Below are 17,363 nucleotides of genomic sequence, written 5' to 3'. Positions count from 1 at the left end.
TGCTCCATGTAGAAAACTTTGAAAATTCTAAAGCATAAAACAACCCGCTCTCAGTCCTGCCGCCAGATCTCAGCACAGCTAACACTTTGGTCTGTTTCCTTCTGGTGTTTTGTCTGTGCTGGAAAGACTCGCTTGACGTGCTGGAGCTCATACCGCACGTGCCTTCTGGCATTCCAGTTTTTGCTTGTAATTCCCTAAAAATATGTTAATTTTTCCTGCCCTAGGGATTTTCTTCTCTTTGAACAATCTCCTTTTGGATCCCCAACCAGGTTAATTTCCCATGAGGTTCCCCGGAGGGGCCCTTGCAGGCTTCTGTGGGATCCATGTGTGAGGGCAGAGTGAGGGAGGGGTGCTCCCGCAGTGATGGGGATCATGCTGCCTCTAGCCCATAGGGTACCTTTGTGCAGAGTAGGGACCGGCGACCCCTTCCTGTCGCACTTTACTGCCATCTGCTGGCCACTGTTATAACAAGCCTACACTGCTGGGACCTGGCGTGTGAAAGGCATAGGGGTGGCACCATTGTGTGGGCAGGACTTGCAGAGCTGTGCCCCGGCCTGCCGGGCTGTCCTCTAACTCTCCTTTCTGCTGCCTTCTCTCCAGGGTCCTCTATGGGAACAAGATCACAGACCTCCCCCGGGGAGTGTTTGGAGGCCTGTTCACCCTACAGCTCCTGTAAGGACCCAAATGCGAGTGACCTTGGGTGGGACCCATGGAGGGGGGGCAGTATTCCTCCGGCCTCTCTTTCGGCCTCTTTGGGGTGTGGGAGGCAAGGACCTTGGGGGATGGCAGGTCTGGCAAGGCTGTGAGAGTCTAGGGGGCTGTGCAGAGGCCAGAGAGGGAGGCAGAGGTGGATGCAGAGCTGATTGCAGGACGCCCGAGCTGAGAGGCCGCTGAGATGCGAACTATGTTCCTGCTGAGCTCGGTGTGGTGGGGGACAGAGCTGTCTCCTGCAGGAGGACACCCAGGCCCAGGTCAGCCTCCTTGAGCGCTGAGCGTTCAGGCAAGGATTCTCTCCCAGGACCCAAGAAGCACAGAAGCCAAATGCTCCCTCTCAGCTCCTGGGAAACCCAGCAGAAGGGGAGGAGAAGGATACCCCCAAATGCCTTTGGGAGGTGACTTGACCACTGTGCTCTCTGCTGTCTTAGAATCCCATTGGGCACCTCTAGCAGTTTCTTGAAAGAGAGAAGCATGGGGCACTAAATGGTCCCTGTGCACAGAGAAGGCAGCCAGAGCTCCTCTGCGTGGAGTGGACACCCAGAGGGCCAGATCCCCTGCACCTGCTTCCGTGGACTCCTCCCTGACATAACGTGTGCTTGGCACCTAGGAAGGTGCCCAGGACATGATGAGTCCAATTCTGTGCCTCTCCCCTCACCACCTGGCCCTGGCTCTGCCCACAGGCTCCTGAATGCCAACAAGATCAACTGCATCCGGCCCAACACCTTCCAGGACCTGCAGAACCTCTCCCTGCTCTCCCTGTATGACAACAAGATCCAGAGTCTCGCCAAGGGCACCTTCACCTCCCTGCGGGCCATCCAGACCTTGTGAGTGCCCTCTTGCCCTCCCCCTCCGCCCACCCCAGCAGGTGGACCTAGGGGAGGTAACAGCCTCCAGGTACAAGCAGCGGTCTTGGCCTGTGCCTTTGGCTCACCAGGTATGGCCTCTGGTAGAGGACAGATTCTGGGTTAGACAAACCTGGGTTCAGATTCCAGCTATGCTCCTTATTGGCTGTGTGGCCCTGGGCAAGTTAATTAGCTTCTCTGGGGCTCAGTTTACTCATTCATAAAATGTGGATATCATCTTCTTCATAGGAATGTGGAACTGGGATGCATATTACAATTGATGGCATGTTTAATGGGCAGCACTTTGTTCTTTCTTGATAATACATAAAATAATAGTGCATCTTGCAGTGGATAATGTCTTAAATGAAATACAGTGACAGCAATGCTGATTATAAATTAAAAATTAGAAGAGCAACAATTCCAGGAAGGTTTATTCCTAGGCATTTTATTCTTTCTGTTGCAATGGTAAATGGGATTGTTTCCTTAATTTCTCTTTCAGACTTTTCATCGTTAGTGTATAGGAATGCAAGAGATTTCTGTGCATTAAAATTTTTTAAAAAATTAAAAGCATTTTAAAATTCCCTCCCTCATAAATAAATAGATAGATAAACAAAGAAATAAGTAAATGCCTATGCAGTACAATTGGCAGATACTGGTTGATGTGTTACTTAAGTTTTTAATCTGTGGGTGTGGTCTCCATTTCCATTTTCCTTGCACGTTATTTGTTGAAGACACTGCTTTACTGGATCCATAGAGCTCCCCACAGTCTGGATTTGCTTATTGCATCCCCTGTGGTGTAGTTTCACATGTTCCTCTGTTCTCTCTAGGTCCTGCAGATAGAAAATTTCATCTAGGAGCTTGGGTCAGGTTCAGGTATTTTTTCTTTTTCTGGCAAGATGACTTCATAGTATTGTGTACTTTCAACAGGAGGCTCAAGATACCTGTTTTGTTTTTTTTTTGTAATAAGCACAGTCATTGATTTCAATGCCTAGACCCACTTGTTCATTAGGGATCCTGAAATGGTGATACGTGAATTCTAGCATTCCTTCTTCATTTGATAATGCTGTTGCGGTTACGCTTTAAAGGAGTCCTTATTTTTTAGCTGGAAGGCTTCTGTGTAGGGAAACTTCTCTTCTACTGTTTGGTTAAACTCAGGCACTACATTCCACATCTTTAGTTCTGCGCCTGCAGTTTGACTCAGCGTGCTGACCCGTGGGTCCTGTGGTGCGTGCCTGATGGGCGTTTATTATTAATATTACCGTGGCCATTGTTGCCGTTGCCAGCCCTGCCACTGTTTACCCGCTGTGCAGTGCCCTCTGTCAGCTAAGATCTGCACGAGTGCTGGGATGAGTGTGAAACAGATCGAGTAGAAGGCACAGCTCCTGCTCCCTTGGGACCCTGCACGTCAGCAGGGATGTCAGCCATGAAGACAAACTCATTAGAGCCCACATACCCGCCGGCAGCCCACTACTGCTAATTAATTTACTTATAGCCAGGGAGAGGGGGAGGGAGCACCACGGGGAAATCTTGCCAAGTATGTGAAATGAGATGTCACAGGGAGACATTGGAAAGGTGGATTATTTCACGAAGCTGGCAGAACATCTGAGAGAAATGCACTAAGGAGATTTCAGGGCCGGGGACACACACGCAGGAAAGCCTTGGGGATGGGGAATGGGGCTGAGCGTCTCATGTGAGGAGCTGTCTCGCTTTCAGGGTGGAAGGGGAGCTAGTACATCAAATGGGTTGTGCTCACCAGGGGCGGCCTCTGTCTGTGTCCATTTACCTGGCTGGATTTCAGGAGTGCTTCTGCCCTCCTAGGTACCATCCCTGAGATCTTGGCCACTTCCACCAAGGCAGTAGTAGGGCACAAAGCTGGAGCAGAGTGTTAGAACAGGAAGGTTTCCCATAGGAGAGATGGTAATAGTAGTAATACTGATAATAGCGATAGTCACCGCGGTTTATTACTGAAGGCCAGGACACTGTTCTTTGCGTGTATTATCTTACTTAATACTTACAATGACCTATGAATGAAGGTTCTCTCATCCTTGCCTTACTTATAAGGAAACTGAGGCAGAGGCAGACTCACCCTAGGTCACATAACATCTAGAGCAGGGATTTGGTCTCAGGCATCTCTTCACTGGCGCTGAGAAATTAGTTAACTTGCCCCTAAATTGTGCTTTTACCCTAAGAATTGACCTCATTGTTAAGGCTGTAAAGCAAGACTGAACTTCGTGAACAACTCTTATATATTGACAACTGAAGTACAATTTAGAACAAGAATTTTAAAAAATGCAAATCCGGGCTTCCCTGGTGGCGTAGTGGCTGAGAGTCCGCCTGCCGATGCAGGGGACGCGGGTTCGTGCCCCAGTCCGGGAGGATCCCACATGCCGCGGAGCGGCTGGGCCCATGAGCCATGGCCGCTGAGCCTGCGTGTCCAGAGCCTGTGCTCCGCAACGGGAGAGGCCACAATGGTGAGAGGCCCGCGTACCGCAAAAAAAAAAAAAAAAAAAAAAAGCAAATCCAAGGTACAATCAGATATTGTTATTACAGCCTCAGATAGTTAAACCCTTGGCCGAGTCTTATGTCAGAACCGAGCGGATTTCAACTTACAAAATCTTGCTTGATTTGTTCATAGCTCCAAGATCTGTGGCTGAGTGCCATGTGTCACAGTATTGATTTTGTAGTTTTACTTGCTCCAAGAGATTAAAAAAAATTTTTTTTTAAAGCTTGAATGAGGTATAACTTACATACCATAAAATTCACCTGTTCTGAGTGTACAATTCAGTGATTTTTAGTAAATTTACAGTTGTTCAACTATCACTACAATTCAATTTTAGAACGTTTTCCATTACCCCCCAAAATCCCTTGTGCCCATTTGCAATCAGTTCCTATTTCCAGCCTGACCCCAGGCAAGCACTAATCTAATTTCTGTCTCTATAGATTTGCCTTTTCTAGATATTCCGTAAAAATGGACTTCTGTGATATGTCTTTTGTGACTGACTTCTTTTGCTTAGCATAATGTTTTTGAGATTCCTTCATATTGCAAGTATGTACTGGGTTGACCGAAAGGTGCGTTCGGTGTTTTCCGTAAGATGGCTCTAGTAGCACTTAGTTGTCTTTAACTTCATTCGAAACAATTTTGTTAGACTGTATTGTGACAGCTGTCATATCAGCGTGCATTTTTTAAAAAAACTTATCAAAATTGGTGAATTTTTGTGTAGCCATTTCAATATTGAAGATGGAAGAACACAAACAACATTTTTGACATACTGTGCTTCATTATTTCAAGAAAGTAAAAAAAGCAACTGAAACGCACAAAAAGATTTGTGCAGTGTATGGAGAAGGTGCTGTGACTGATCGAATGTGTCAAAAGTGGTTTGCGGAATTTTGTGCTGGAGATTTCTTGCTGGACAACGCTCCACGGTTGGGTAGACCGGTTGAAGTTTATAGCGATCAAATTGAAACAATAATTGAGAACAATCAACGTTATACCGCGAGGAAGATAGCCAACATACTCAAAATGTCCAAATCAAGCGTTGCAAATCATTTGCACCAGCTTGGTTGTGTTAATTGCTTTGATGTTTGGGTTCCACATAAGAGAAAAAAAACTTCTTAACCATATTTCCGCATGCGATTCTCTACTGAAACGTAATGAAAACGTTCCGTTTTTAAAACAAATTGTGACGGGCAATGAAAAGTGGATACTGTACAACAATGTGGAACAGAAGAGATCGTGGGGCAAGCGAAATGAACCACCACCTACCACACCAAAGGCTGGTCTTCATCCAAAGAAGGTGATGTTGTGTATATGGTGGGATTGGAAGGGAGTCCTCTATTATGAGCTCCTTCCGGAAAACCAAACGATTAATTCCAACAAGTACTGCTCCAATTAGACCAAGTGAAAGTGGTACTCGACAAAAAGTGTCCAGAATTAGTCAACAGAAAACGCATAGTCTTCCATCAGGATAACACGAGAACGCATGTTTCTTTTTTTTTTTTTTTTTTTTGCAGTACATGGGCCTCTCACTGTTGTGGCCTCTCCCGTTGCAGAGCACAGGCTCCGGACGCGCAGGCCCAGCAGCCATGGCTCACGGGCCCAGCCGCTCCACGGCATGTGGGATCTTCCCGGACCGGGGCATGAACCTGTGTCCCCTGCATCGGCAGGCGGACTCTCAACCACTGCACCACCAGGGAAGCCCAAGAACGCATGTTTCTTTGATGACCAGGCAAAAACTGTTACAGCTTGGCTGGGTAGTTCTGATTCATCCGCCTTTGGATTTTCATTTATTTCAGTCTTTACAAAATTCTCTTAATGGAAAAAATTTCAATTCCCTGGAAGATTGTAAAAAGCACCTGGAACAGTTTTTTGCTCAAAAAGATAAATACTTTTGGGAAGATGGAATTACGAAGTTGCCTGAAAAATGGCAGAAGGTAGTGGAACAAAAGGGTGAATACATTGTTTAATAAAGTTCTTGGTGAAAATGAAAAATGTGTCTTTTATTTTTACTTAAAAACCGAAGGCACTTTTTGGCCAACCCAATAACAGTATTTGTTCCTTTTTATTGCCAAACAGTTTTCCATTGCACACACATTTTGTTTATCCCTCCTCACTGTTGGACATTTGGATCATTCCCACTTTGGGACCATTATGAATAATGCTGCTGTGAACATTTTCTTACACATCTTTGTGAGGACAAAGCGTTTCATTTCTCTTGGAATTTCTGGGGCACATGGGAAATTTATGTTTAACCTTTTAAGAAACCGCCACTGTTTTCCAAAGCGGCTCTACATTTTACATCCCCGCCAGCAATGTTATGAAGGTTCCAATTTCTCTACATCCTTGCCCACACTTGGTATCGGTTTTCTTTATGATTACAGCCATCCTAGTGGGTTTGAAGTGGTAGCTCATTGTGGGTTTAATTTGACTAATGATGTTGAGTACCTGCCCAAAAGATTTTTAGTTGTGACTTCTTAATGCTTAATCCAAGAAAGAGACTGGGAATCGGTCTCCCCTTCTACCTTCCACTATCAGAAATGTGCATGGAGATAATTGTCTGGCCACATGTGCAGCCTCTTTCTGGGTGTGCCTTTAACATAATTATCTTTTGCCAAGCAGATTTTTTTCTTCCTCCTGAGCATTTTCTCTCCCCAGTTCCCTGCTCTTTACACCTTCTAAAAATTCTACTTTATGTCAGATACTTAAGTTTATACAGAAGCCAGTTGCCTCGGTGGGTGATTCAAGTTTTGTAGGTTGCTTTTGACAAAAATAGCCTGTTCTTAAAAAGGATGTATTCTACTCTGCACCCCTTGGACATTTTAATACGTGCCTGAACAACATAATTGAGTTGATTTTAAACAGAGTTTTCTGCCAAGATTGTGATAGAGGGAAGCAATTCGTTCAGGCAGAGGCTGTGTCCTAAGGCACAAATAGATGTGGATGGGGCGGGTGGAAGGATCCCAGAGCAATCCGTGAATCCTGGGTTACTTTAGATTAGCCACGAACTCTGCCCTGGGGAGTCAGCACGCACATTGTCGCTGTGCAAATTGGCAGTTTAAATCGGGGAAACAAACCATCCAACGGGATGCAGAAGGGGTGGGAGGGGCCTGGCCCACCTGGTGGAGCTGAGAGGAGCCAGGACTTAGGCAGGAAAGTGGGGCAGGCGCTGCAAAGGGGAGTGGCAAGGACAGCTGGGCAGGGAAAGCTGTCACCAAACATACTGACCAGTGGCCAGAGGGCAGAGCCCAGGAGGGAATGGATGGAGAGTGGCCAAGGTCTGAGCTGAGCTGAGCACAGACTCTGGGCAAGGGCTCGTGCCTCTGCTTGGAGAGAGCCGTGTGGCCCTAGCAGGAGCCTGGGCTGCGGCCAATATGTAGATGACTTGAATTAATGGCATTAGATGGAGGGAGAGTAGCCATGGTGTGGCGAGTCCTCTGAGCTGGCCCCATGCAGAAGCATTGGCTTTTGGGAACAGTAATCAGGACAGGTGCTGGATTCTTTTCCCTGGCTGTCTCGGGGTAGAAAGCAGGGCACTCAGTGCCGCATTGGCCCAGACACAGGTGGGCAAGCCGGCTGCTAGGTGGTTCAGATGTGGCTGGTCTGAGCCTGCAGGGCAGTCAGGGCCAATGGGAAAGACAGCCCTGTGGTCACTTACAGTGACCCGGGTTCCCTCAGCTAGTATCACCTGTCAGCTGCCCCTGCCCCACACTTATCCTGCGGGTAACACAGGGAGCCAGCAAGAAGATATGAGTGGTTCCCCGATAAGCAGCTAATCAGTAATGCTTTCTGAGTTTACCTGTGTCAAGAGACGGCCTGTAAAATGGTCAAGAGGGGGCAGCCCCTATGGCCTGGGGTAGGAACGGAGATTCCATGGAAAGCTGAGGGGCTGCAGCAGGCACTTTGAGACCTCGTACCCCAGCTACAGGCCCAGCCTTGCCACCCTGGCCCCAGCCCCTTCTTGACAGAGGCTGTGGGAAAGAGGCTGCTGCCTCCCAAAGCCACAGGGAGGGGACAGTCCAGGACTTATGGCACCGGCGGGGCCAAGGGCCGCTGGATGCTGAGGTCTTGGGCTCTAATGTCCATTCCATCACCTCGCCCTTGGAAGGACGGGGGTGCCCTGGCCGGTCTCTGGGTTGCTTCTGCCTCCATTCCTGTTTGTCACAGGGCAGAGGGAGGGACAGGTGAGTAGAAGGAGATGGGACAGAGTGAGGCTTGAAGGGACAGCTGGAAGCTCCAGGCTGTGGAGTTCCATCCCCACTGCCAGGCTCCGGTAAGACTTCTCCACAGGTGGTGGGCACCCCCAGGTGCTGTCCCCAGGTGGCGCATTTCTCCCCAGGGCCCGGTGGGCTCTGGCCACGAGCAAGCAGTGAGGCCCCATCCAGGTGGTGGTGAGCACAATGGTGCAGCTTTGTCTCTGATCTCCCATCCGCCCCCTTTGGACAGGCATCTGGCCCAGAACCCTTTCATCTGCGACTGTAACCTCAAGTGGCTGGCGGACTTCCTGCGCACCAACCCCATCGAGACCAGCGGGGCCCGCTGCGCCAGCCCCCGGCGCCTTGCCAACAAGCGCATCGGGCAGATCAAGAGCAAGAAGTTCCGGTGCTCAGGTAGCTGCCCGCCTGCCTGCCCGCCCACCCGCCCGCCTTCAGTCCGCTCAGGGACCCTGTGATGTTCCTGGATGGTCCCAACAAGTGTGCGCTGGACCGCTCTGGACCCACGCTGGAGGGTGCGGGCCCCCAGTGTAGACTTGCATCTACAGTTTCCCACCCCTTGTTTTACTGAGGCCTGGGAAGGTGGTAGAGCTCGCCGAAGATACCCCGGAGAGGACGGGCAAGGACCCAGGTCCCTCTCCTCCCAGGACAGTTCTCTCTCAAGCTTTTTAAGACACTCAGGAGGCCTGGGAACCCTCCTCAGAGAGATGGTTGCCTCCTCCAGGCTCTGGGGCAGCAGAAACGGCAACTGGCTGGGGAGAGTGTGGGTCAGCTTCTGAGCCCGGATCCTGGTCCATCCTCACCTGTGCCGTTGCATGTGAACGTTCCCGTGGTTTCGGTGCTCCCTGGAAGAGGTTTCCTTGGGTGTGGTGCTGTCCCCTGCATCAACCTGGGCAAGGAATATCTGTGTTCGTAGCAAGACCTTCACACAGGGGCTGGGTGGGTGGGCGCCGGGGCCCTGGTTTGTGACCCGAGCCTGGTTCCTGGGGCGGCTTCCGCTGGGCAGCAGGGCTGAGGCCTGGGCTATTCCTGCATGGTCTGGACAATCCCAGCATTGTAGTGTTTCTGCTTCTCTCCTCAGCCAAAGAACAGTACTTCATTCCAGGTAAGAGGGGGGACCAAGGCCGGCCTGGGTGGGACGGTGGCAGTGGGAGGCCAGGGGGGCCCGGGAGACTCTGGGCTGGGCAGGGCTGCTTGGAACTCCTCCGCCCCTGGCCCCCACCCTCTCACCACAGGCACAGAGGATTACCAGCTGAACAGTGAGTGCAACAGCGACGTGGTCTGTCCCCACAAGTGCCGCTGCGAGGCCAGCATGGTGGAGTGCTCCGGCCTGAAGCTCACCAAGATCCCTGAGCGCATCCCCCAGGCCACGGCCGAGCTGTGAGAGCCCCCAGCTGCACCACACCCTCACCTGCCCCCAGCTCCCACGGACCCTCCCGCCCCTCCATGTTTTCCTCTGTCGCAGCCCTATTTGGGGACCACTGGAGACCCCACCCCGGGAGCATGCCAGCTGCTGGGTCCAGCAGGAAGTGGTCCCTCTGCTTCTCACTCCCAGTCCCACACGCCCTGCTGAGGCAGTCTCTGGCCCGCGGGGCAGGTCGCCAGCCTGAACCAGGGCGGATTCTCTCAATCATGCTTTTGCTTTCTTTGTGGGGACCTGATTCCATCAGCTAAAGTTGTAGCCTAAGCCATTCTTTTATTTTTCTTCTTTCTCTAAAAATATAAATTTGTGCACGTATATATATGCATGTGCACAGATACCTACACATGCCTGTCATTTATGTATGTAAAGTTCATGGCATTTTTCATGTTAAAATATCCCCATTCACCCCCCAGCTCTTGGTCCAGCCTTTTCTGAAATAGGATCAATTCATCTCACCAGAGAAATTCTTCTGGGAGTCCCCTTTGTTTGAGTCCCAAATAGTCTCAGTTTGGAAGATACTTTAACGTCTGTCATTTATGGATGTGAAAGTTCCCTTCATTGCTTCTTACAGACGATTAAACAACAATGAGATTTCCATCCTGGAGGCCACCGGGATGTTTAAAAAACTCACCCATCTGAAGAAAATGTGAGTTCCCCGTTGGCGGGAAGGTGCAGTCAGGACGCCGGTCAGGATGGGAAGGGGAAATTCTGGGTGTGGGGTAGCTCCTGTCGGGGACAGGGCTCCCGTGCATGGGAGCTGGGTTCAGGAAAAGGGTCCTGAACTCCATAATCCTCTCCCAGCAATCTGAGCAACAACAAGGTGTCGGAGATTGAAGACGGGGCCTTCGAGGGCGCAGCCTCAGTGAGCGAGCTGCACCTGACCGCCAACCAGCTGGAGTCCATCCGGAGCGGCATGTTCCGGGGCCTGGACGGCCTGAGGACGCTGTGAGTGTGTGGCCGGGGAGCAGGGTGGGCAGAAGCCAAGCCAGAGCGTGGGCGTCTGCGTTAAAGGGAAGGGAAGAGCGAGGGTGGGAGTCTCTTCCCTGGCCCCAGCTTGCAGGAGTTGAGGGGGCCGCGGCTGAGGACCCTGACTGCAGTCATCAGATGTTGGTCACTGTGACGAGGGCTGCCTTCTGGTTCCCCAGGGTGGGGGGTCGATGGCGGGTGAAGGGATGGGGAGGTGGGCCCTTCCGGAGGTCCCCTCTCATCGCCCCGTGGTCAGGCTGCAAGAGCATAGCACGTGTTTTCAGTTCAGGAGTGGCTGGTGCTACAGTGGCAGGGACCTCGCAGAGGTGACTCAAGTGGGTGTAGGCGGGGGAGGAGGGATTCCCACCATCCCTGGGATTCTGAGACCCCATGACTCAGAGCCCAGGCAGAGCTCTCCAGACGTCAGGACTGAGTGGGATCCTGGGGTCATCCACCCCTCTGTGAACGCTGCAGGGAGCCCCTGTCTCTGTCCAGGCAGCACTAGCTCTTCAGATGATCATGTAGACCTTTAGAGCGTCCGATAGACAGTGCTGTCCCGTCAGACTCACCACAGGGACAGAAACATCCCACATCCGCACTGACCAATCTGGTAGCCACATGCGGCCATGGAGCACTTGAAATGTAGCCAGTGCTACGGAAGCACTGACTTTTGAATTTCGTTTCATTTTAATTAAGTATAAACAGCCACATGTGGCTAGTGGCTACACTGTGGACATCACCTCTAGAAGCCACCAGCCTGGATTTAAATCCCAGCCCGCAGTAAGGCTATAGATGTATTTTCCGAGCACGTGTCATGGCATTTGTGTAAGGGAAATGAATGCATGGAGGCATTCCCTGTGGGTTTTTGTTTGTCTGTTTTACACAAGGGGATTTATTATGCACTGTGTTTTGCAGCTTGCTTTTTTTTCACTTGTAAAGATAGTGTGGCAGGTTCTTCATAGAGGGCTGCCTCATTCTTTTTTATACACGCCTAGTATTCTTTGAAAGAGGGTGCCGTGGGCCTGCAGGAGCATGTGAAGGCTGGTGAGGACACAGGAAAAGGAATGCCTGTAACCCCTCCACTGACCACAGTTAATTGTTGATATAGACAACTATCCTTCCAGTTACACACACACGCACACACACACGCATGTACACCCACATGCATGCAAACACACAGATATATTTTAATGAAATCCTAGAATACATTTTATTTAGTAATCTGTTTTTTCCTTAAACAGAATGTGAGTGTCTTTACGTATCCTTACGATTCCTTTTACAACATCATTTTGAAAGATTATATATTAGATAATTATTAGAGATTTAGGCTGTTTCTAATTTTATTACAAGCAATGCTGTGATTAATATCTTTGTGATGAAATTCTGTGCTCATCTGGGGTTATTACCTTGAAGATAAATCCCTAAGGGTAGACCTGCGGGTCAAAGCAAGAAGGGCCCTTTCAGGGGTTTTGGCACATCTCACCAGGTGCACTCTGGGCAGGTCCCAAGTCGTTTTCCTGCCAGCTGTGCATGAAAGTGCCCGTCTTCCCACCCTCCTGCCAACCCTGGGCTTTACTGTTATTATTTTATTTTTAATTATTTTGTAATTTGGCAGGCAAAGATTCCCTATCACTTAAATGTCCTTGATTTGAACATTTTTCAGTGAATGTTCATAAGCTATTTGTTTATTTATTTCTGTGCATCTCATGCTGACTCATTTATCCTGTAATGGAAGTTTGTACCTTTTAATCTCCCTCACCTAGTTCACTCATTTTAATTTCTTTTGTGAATTGCCTATTCTGTGTCAGGCTTCGTTTTTGTTTTTGCTTGGGGAAAGGAATTGAGCCAGATGTTTGAGGATGAACAGAAACTTTGGCGGCTATAAATGAGGAAGAAGGTCATTCTAGAAGGAGATCCAGCCTGGGAAAGGTGTGGGGATGTAGGCCTGGGCAGCAGGCCTGAAGGACAGAGGAGTGGAGGGTGTGTCCATCCCTGGGGAGTCGGGCAGGTGCTGCTCTGGGGCAGGGTTGGGCAGGCGCTCACATGTCACAGTAAAGAGTTTAAACATGATTTTGTGGACAGTTTAGAGGCTGCTACGGGCTTTAGGCTGGAGAGCGACATGGCCGGGTTTAAGTTTAACGAAAGTCTCAGGTGTTGATATGGAGTGTGGCCCGAGGTTGGGGAGGCTCTGGGCACCCAGGGGGTGAGGGTGATGGTCTTCGGTGTGGGGGCCGTGTGGGCAGGATGGAGAGGCCGTCAATTCAGAGGCAGGGAAAGCCTGGAGGGGAGCCCAGGTGTGTAGAATCCTGGCGCTGTGGCTCCCCTCTCCGTGGCTCAGTGCCCCCAGAGGAGAACTTGTGAACTGGCCGCTGGCGGCCAAAGCACAGGGCAGGCAGATGGCCGCAGGGCTCGGCACGGACTCTCCCCTCCGCTCCCGGCTCCCAGGATGCTGAGGAACAACCGCATCAGCTGCATCCACAATGACAGCTTCACGGGGCTGCGCAGCGTCCGCCTCCTCTCGCTCTATGACAACCAGATCGCCACCATCTCCCCTGGGGCCTTCGACACCCTGCAGGCCCTCTCCACGCTGTAAGTGCACCCCAGAGGGCAGGCGGGCCTGGGGCTTGGGCACCAGCCATCCGAACTGAACCCCGGAGCCCTGCCCATCCACCACCTTAGGACACGGGCTTCTCCGGTGGTCACTTTAAAAGACTCAGGGTGTTTGGGTCCTTGCACGTTAGAATGTTGCCTCTTGGCGGGTTGGTTGTCTGGGAGCATTGGGTGGCCGTGTGGCCAGCACGTGGCGAGCAGGAGCCGGCTTTGCTGGGGCAGCTGAGTCTGGTGGGTGTCTTCGTGGTCATACCGCCCGCCTCTTCCAGAAACCTTCTGGCCAACCCTTTCAACTGCAACTGCCAGCTGGCTTGGCTGGGCGACTGGCTGCGCCGGAGGAAGATCGTGACGGGGAACCCGCGATGCCAGAACCCGGATTTCTTGCGGCAGATTCCCCTGCAGGACGTGGCTGTCCCCGACTTCAGGTGTGAGGAAGGTAACTCATGGGCCCCCTGGGCGGCAGGGGGATGGGGAGAGGTCATGCCCCAGAGAGGAGGGGTCCCCTGGGGAGGGGAGGCTCTGTGGAGGGGGAGGGGCGAGGAGCAGGGAGACCTACTCAGTCCTGTGCCTGCCTCTGCCTGGTGGGGTCTTCTTCGTGTGATTATAAGAGCAATAATGTGCTTATTGTTTAAAAAATGGGGAAATATGGATAAAAGACGGGAATAAACGTTACCTGTTAGCCCATCACTCAGAGAAAATCACAGTTAACATTTTAGTGTAATTTCTTTATGTAAGTACGTTTAACCCAGAGACCTACCTCCTGGTTATTCCTAAGCACTCCAGACAGTGGATTCAGCCTGTCTGTAATGTGCAACAGGACACTGTCAAGGGGGCACCCCCTCCTCCACACGCGGGTCACTTCTTGTGCCAATGTCCTCTTTCCCCTGAATCCTCCATCTCTCTCCTGTGGCCACTTCTTTCTTTCCCTACCCATGCAGAATCTCGCCCGTCCCTGCATTCTCCACCCCAGCCCCCAGAGCATCATTCACACAGGCAGCTGTGGGAAGCAGATTTTTACCGAAGGTGACAGAACAAGGTTGCATCTTGCCCAGCCCCGGGCCCCCCTTCTCCAGCCCCTCCTGTCCTCTCTCCAGTCTGCTTCCAGGGGGCAGTTCAGCTCTCAGGCCCGTCCAAGCCAGTGAGGGGGTGCTGGGTGGCGAGCTACAGCTTTCACGCCAGGATGACAGCGTATTTTTCTAAACAAAATCAATGGATTCTCTAAGAGCAGTTTGGCTTCGAACTTCTAAAATAAACAAAACAAAACTCCATACTTCTCACATATATATTTTATATCATAGTTTCTTTTTTAAAAAAAAAACAAACCTGAACTATGTATTTTGGACATTTTCTGATGCCATCAAGTATTTTTTTTGAAAGCATTATATTTTTCCAAGAAACAGTTTCTTTTTATTTTTCTTCTTACAAAGTGAGGCATCTTTATTTCCTTAAAAACAAAACCCCAAATAACGGACAATCCAGAAGGAGAATAAAAAGCTCATTGATGAGTCCCTCTTTCTACTTCCCCACCCCAGATGACTCCTGTCAGCACCCCGTGTGTGGCCCCCTGGCTCTTTGCTGAGTGTTCGTGTGCCCACGTATGACACACGTAGGGTCTTGCAGTACTGCCCGTGTACCTTCTCAACATGACAGTCCCTTGTCTGGAGGCATCGCGTGGCATTTACGTGCTTCCAAACTTCTGTTGTTATGCCTCGTGCTGCCAGGAACATCCTGATAGATAACTCTCTGTACATATACTCAGTTTTTCCCCTTAGAATAACTTCCTAGGAGTGAAGGGATGGGAATATCTTTGAGGTGTTGCTGCCGAGAGGCAGTAGGACGTAGTGGTCGAGAGAACAGGCTCTGGAGGCAGCTGGCTTGGATTCCAGGCTGCGGGACCTCTTCCAGGCTGGCGGACCTTGGGCAAGTTACTTAATCACTCTGTCCATAGTTTCCTTTTCTCTAAAATGGGCTGATAGTAGCACATCCACAGAGAGATGTTGTGAGGATTCAGTGAGTTCATCCTTCTCACGTGGCACCTCCACACAGACGCCTTCCGTAACCGACAGTCCCTGTCACCTGCTTCCTAGCAACTCCGACGGTGGTGTCCTTATCGCCCCTCCTACACCCAATCAGAAGGAAGGAAGGCACACAGAGGGCGCTCAGTACTATTTATTGAATCTGTGAAAGATGGTGGGACAGAAGGGGCTCAGACTGTGTGCCAGCCAGACCTGGGTACAGACCCTGAATTGCCTCTGATCAGCCTTCTGACCCGAGCAAGCTGTTTAAACGCTCCAGATCTCAGTAAGATAGAAGTTCCTTCATTCCTTCAACTGATCTAATTTGGAGGCTGCTGTGTGCCAGGCCCTGCTCTCCGTGCTGGGCTCCTTCAGTGAACAGAGAAGGAGGTGCAGGTCTCTGTCCCCGTGATGCTCACACTCTAGGGGTAATGGCTGCTCCCCTTACATACGTTAAGGAGATTACGTTTGGTACAGTGTCTGGCACATAGTAGGTGCTCAAGAAATGGTGTGGCTGCCATCCTCCTTCTCTGCAGTGCCTGGGTCCGCCTCAGAGCTGAGGTGGAAGAGATGGATCCAAGACCTATTTTAAGCTCAAAACAGGTCCAAGGGGCTTTGCCCCTGGTGGGGGAAGGGTGCAGCTGAGAGGAGACTTACTGGTGCACAAGGTGGTGTCAGCGTGGGGCCACTGTCCGCAGGTGCCCTGGAGCTGGGCCCTGGCTGCAGGAGGCCCTGAGGAGGCCTGTCCCCTCGCTGACGTGGCTTCACGCCTTCCTCCCCAGGCCAGGAGGAGGGGGGCTGCCTGCCCCGCCCGCAGTGCCCCCAGGAGTGCGCCTGCCTGGACACCGTGGTCCGATGCAGCAACAAGCACCTGCAGGCCTTGCCCAAGGGCATCCCCAAGAATGCCACAGAGCTGTGAGTAACCCCTGCCTGGTGGCAGGAAGAGAGGGCGACCGAAAGCGGATGTTAGCTGACAGGCGCTTGGAGTTAGGGCTTTGCGGGAGACACTGGTTCCAAGGAGGTTTGAGCTTCTCTGTGACCGCCCCCCACTCTGCAGTCACCTGACGGCAGGGGTCCCCCGTGGCAAGTGCTTCATCCCGTTAAACTAAGCTCTGCCTTTAAAATAAGAAATTATATTGCTTTTCCCACTTCACATCATCTCATGAGCATTCCCTTCATGAGAACGCTCACAAAAGTTGTTTTTATTGTCCACATAATATTCCATCACGTGACTCTACTGTGATCTATACAACAAATCCCCCTTTGCTGGTATTTAAGCTTCCAATTTGTTTACTCTCATAAATAGCACTGAGGTGAGCATCCCTTCAGCGAAACTGCTAGTCGGAGAGCGGTGCATTGTTGGGACTCTTGATGACCTTCCAGAAAGCTGTCTCCTCTGCACTCCCGCCCGCCGTGTGTGGAAAGAGCCTTCTTGCTCCCCCTCCCCCCCCACATGCCCCATCAACACTGGCGTTGTGGTGCTAACTCTTTGTTGATCTGGATTTGGTGTCCGAGCCCATGTGGGGACGTGGGTATAAATGTGTATGGCAGACAGCGGGATGGAGAGCAGGCTTCTTCGACAGACCCCTCCAAACGGAAGGCCTGGCTCAGGCCCTGACTCTTCCTGCTCCTGGGATTGGTCCCTTCAGGCCCCCGTAGCCGAGCTTTTTTTTTTTTTTTTTTTTTTTTTTTTGCGGTACGCGTGCCTCTCACAGTTGCGGCCTCTCCCGTTGCGGAGCACAGGCTCCAGACGCGCAGGCTCAGCGGCCATGGCTCACGGGCCCAGCCGCTCCGTGGCATGTGGGATCTTCCCGGACCGGGGCACGAACCCACGTCCCCTGCATCAACAGGCGGGCTCTCAACCACTGCGCCACCAGGGAAGCCCTGAGCTTCTCTTTTCCCTGAGCGGAGCACGTGAGGTTTTCATTTGTATTTCTTTCATTACCTGCAAGGCTGGTATTTCTTCACAAGCACACCAACCACTGCAGTCCTTGTCCTGTGATTCTCCTGCTGCGTCCCCCACCCAGTTTTCTGTAAACGTCTTATGTCCCGTCCTCTCCTTGGTGCCTCCTAGCAGCCCTG

The 17,363-nt window shown here is 51.1% G+C and overlaps 1 protein-coding gene across 1 annotated transcript in view; it reads left to right on the top strand.

The window, feature by feature from the left end:
* Positions 1-17,363, top strand: part of SLIT1 (slit guidance ligand 1) — a 169,492-nt gene that overhangs the window by 121,759 nt on the left and 30,370 nt on the right. Inside the window, exons 12-21 of the mRNA XM_082674222.1 lie at positions 601-672; positions 1,398-1,541; positions 8,500-8,663; positions 9,349-9,372; positions 9,503-9,647; positions 10,262-10,336; positions 10,492-10,635; positions 13,102-13,245; positions 13,536-13,702; positions 16,064-16,196. Of these exons, the coding sequence (XP_082530348.1) occupies positions 601-672; positions 1,398-1,541; positions 8,500-8,663; positions 9,349-9,372; positions 9,503-9,647; positions 10,262-10,336; positions 10,492-10,635; positions 13,102-13,245; positions 13,536-13,702; positions 16,064-16,196 (1,212 nt within the window). The remainder of the gene's footprint in view (positions 1-600; positions 673-1,397; positions 1,542-8,499; positions 8,664-9,348; positions 9,373-9,502; positions 9,648-10,261; positions 10,337-10,491; positions 10,636-13,101; positions 13,246-13,535; positions 13,703-16,063; positions 16,197-17,363) is intronic.

This window comes from Grampus griseus (assembly GCF_964374135.1).
Source record: "Grampus griseus genome assembly, chromosome: 16".
Taxonomy (NCBI): Eukaryota; Metazoa; Chordata; class Mammalia; order Artiodactyla; family Delphinidae; genus Grampus; species Grampus griseus.
Note: the sequence above shows the minus strand (reverse complement) of the source record. Positions and strands in the feature narration are given on the sequence as shown.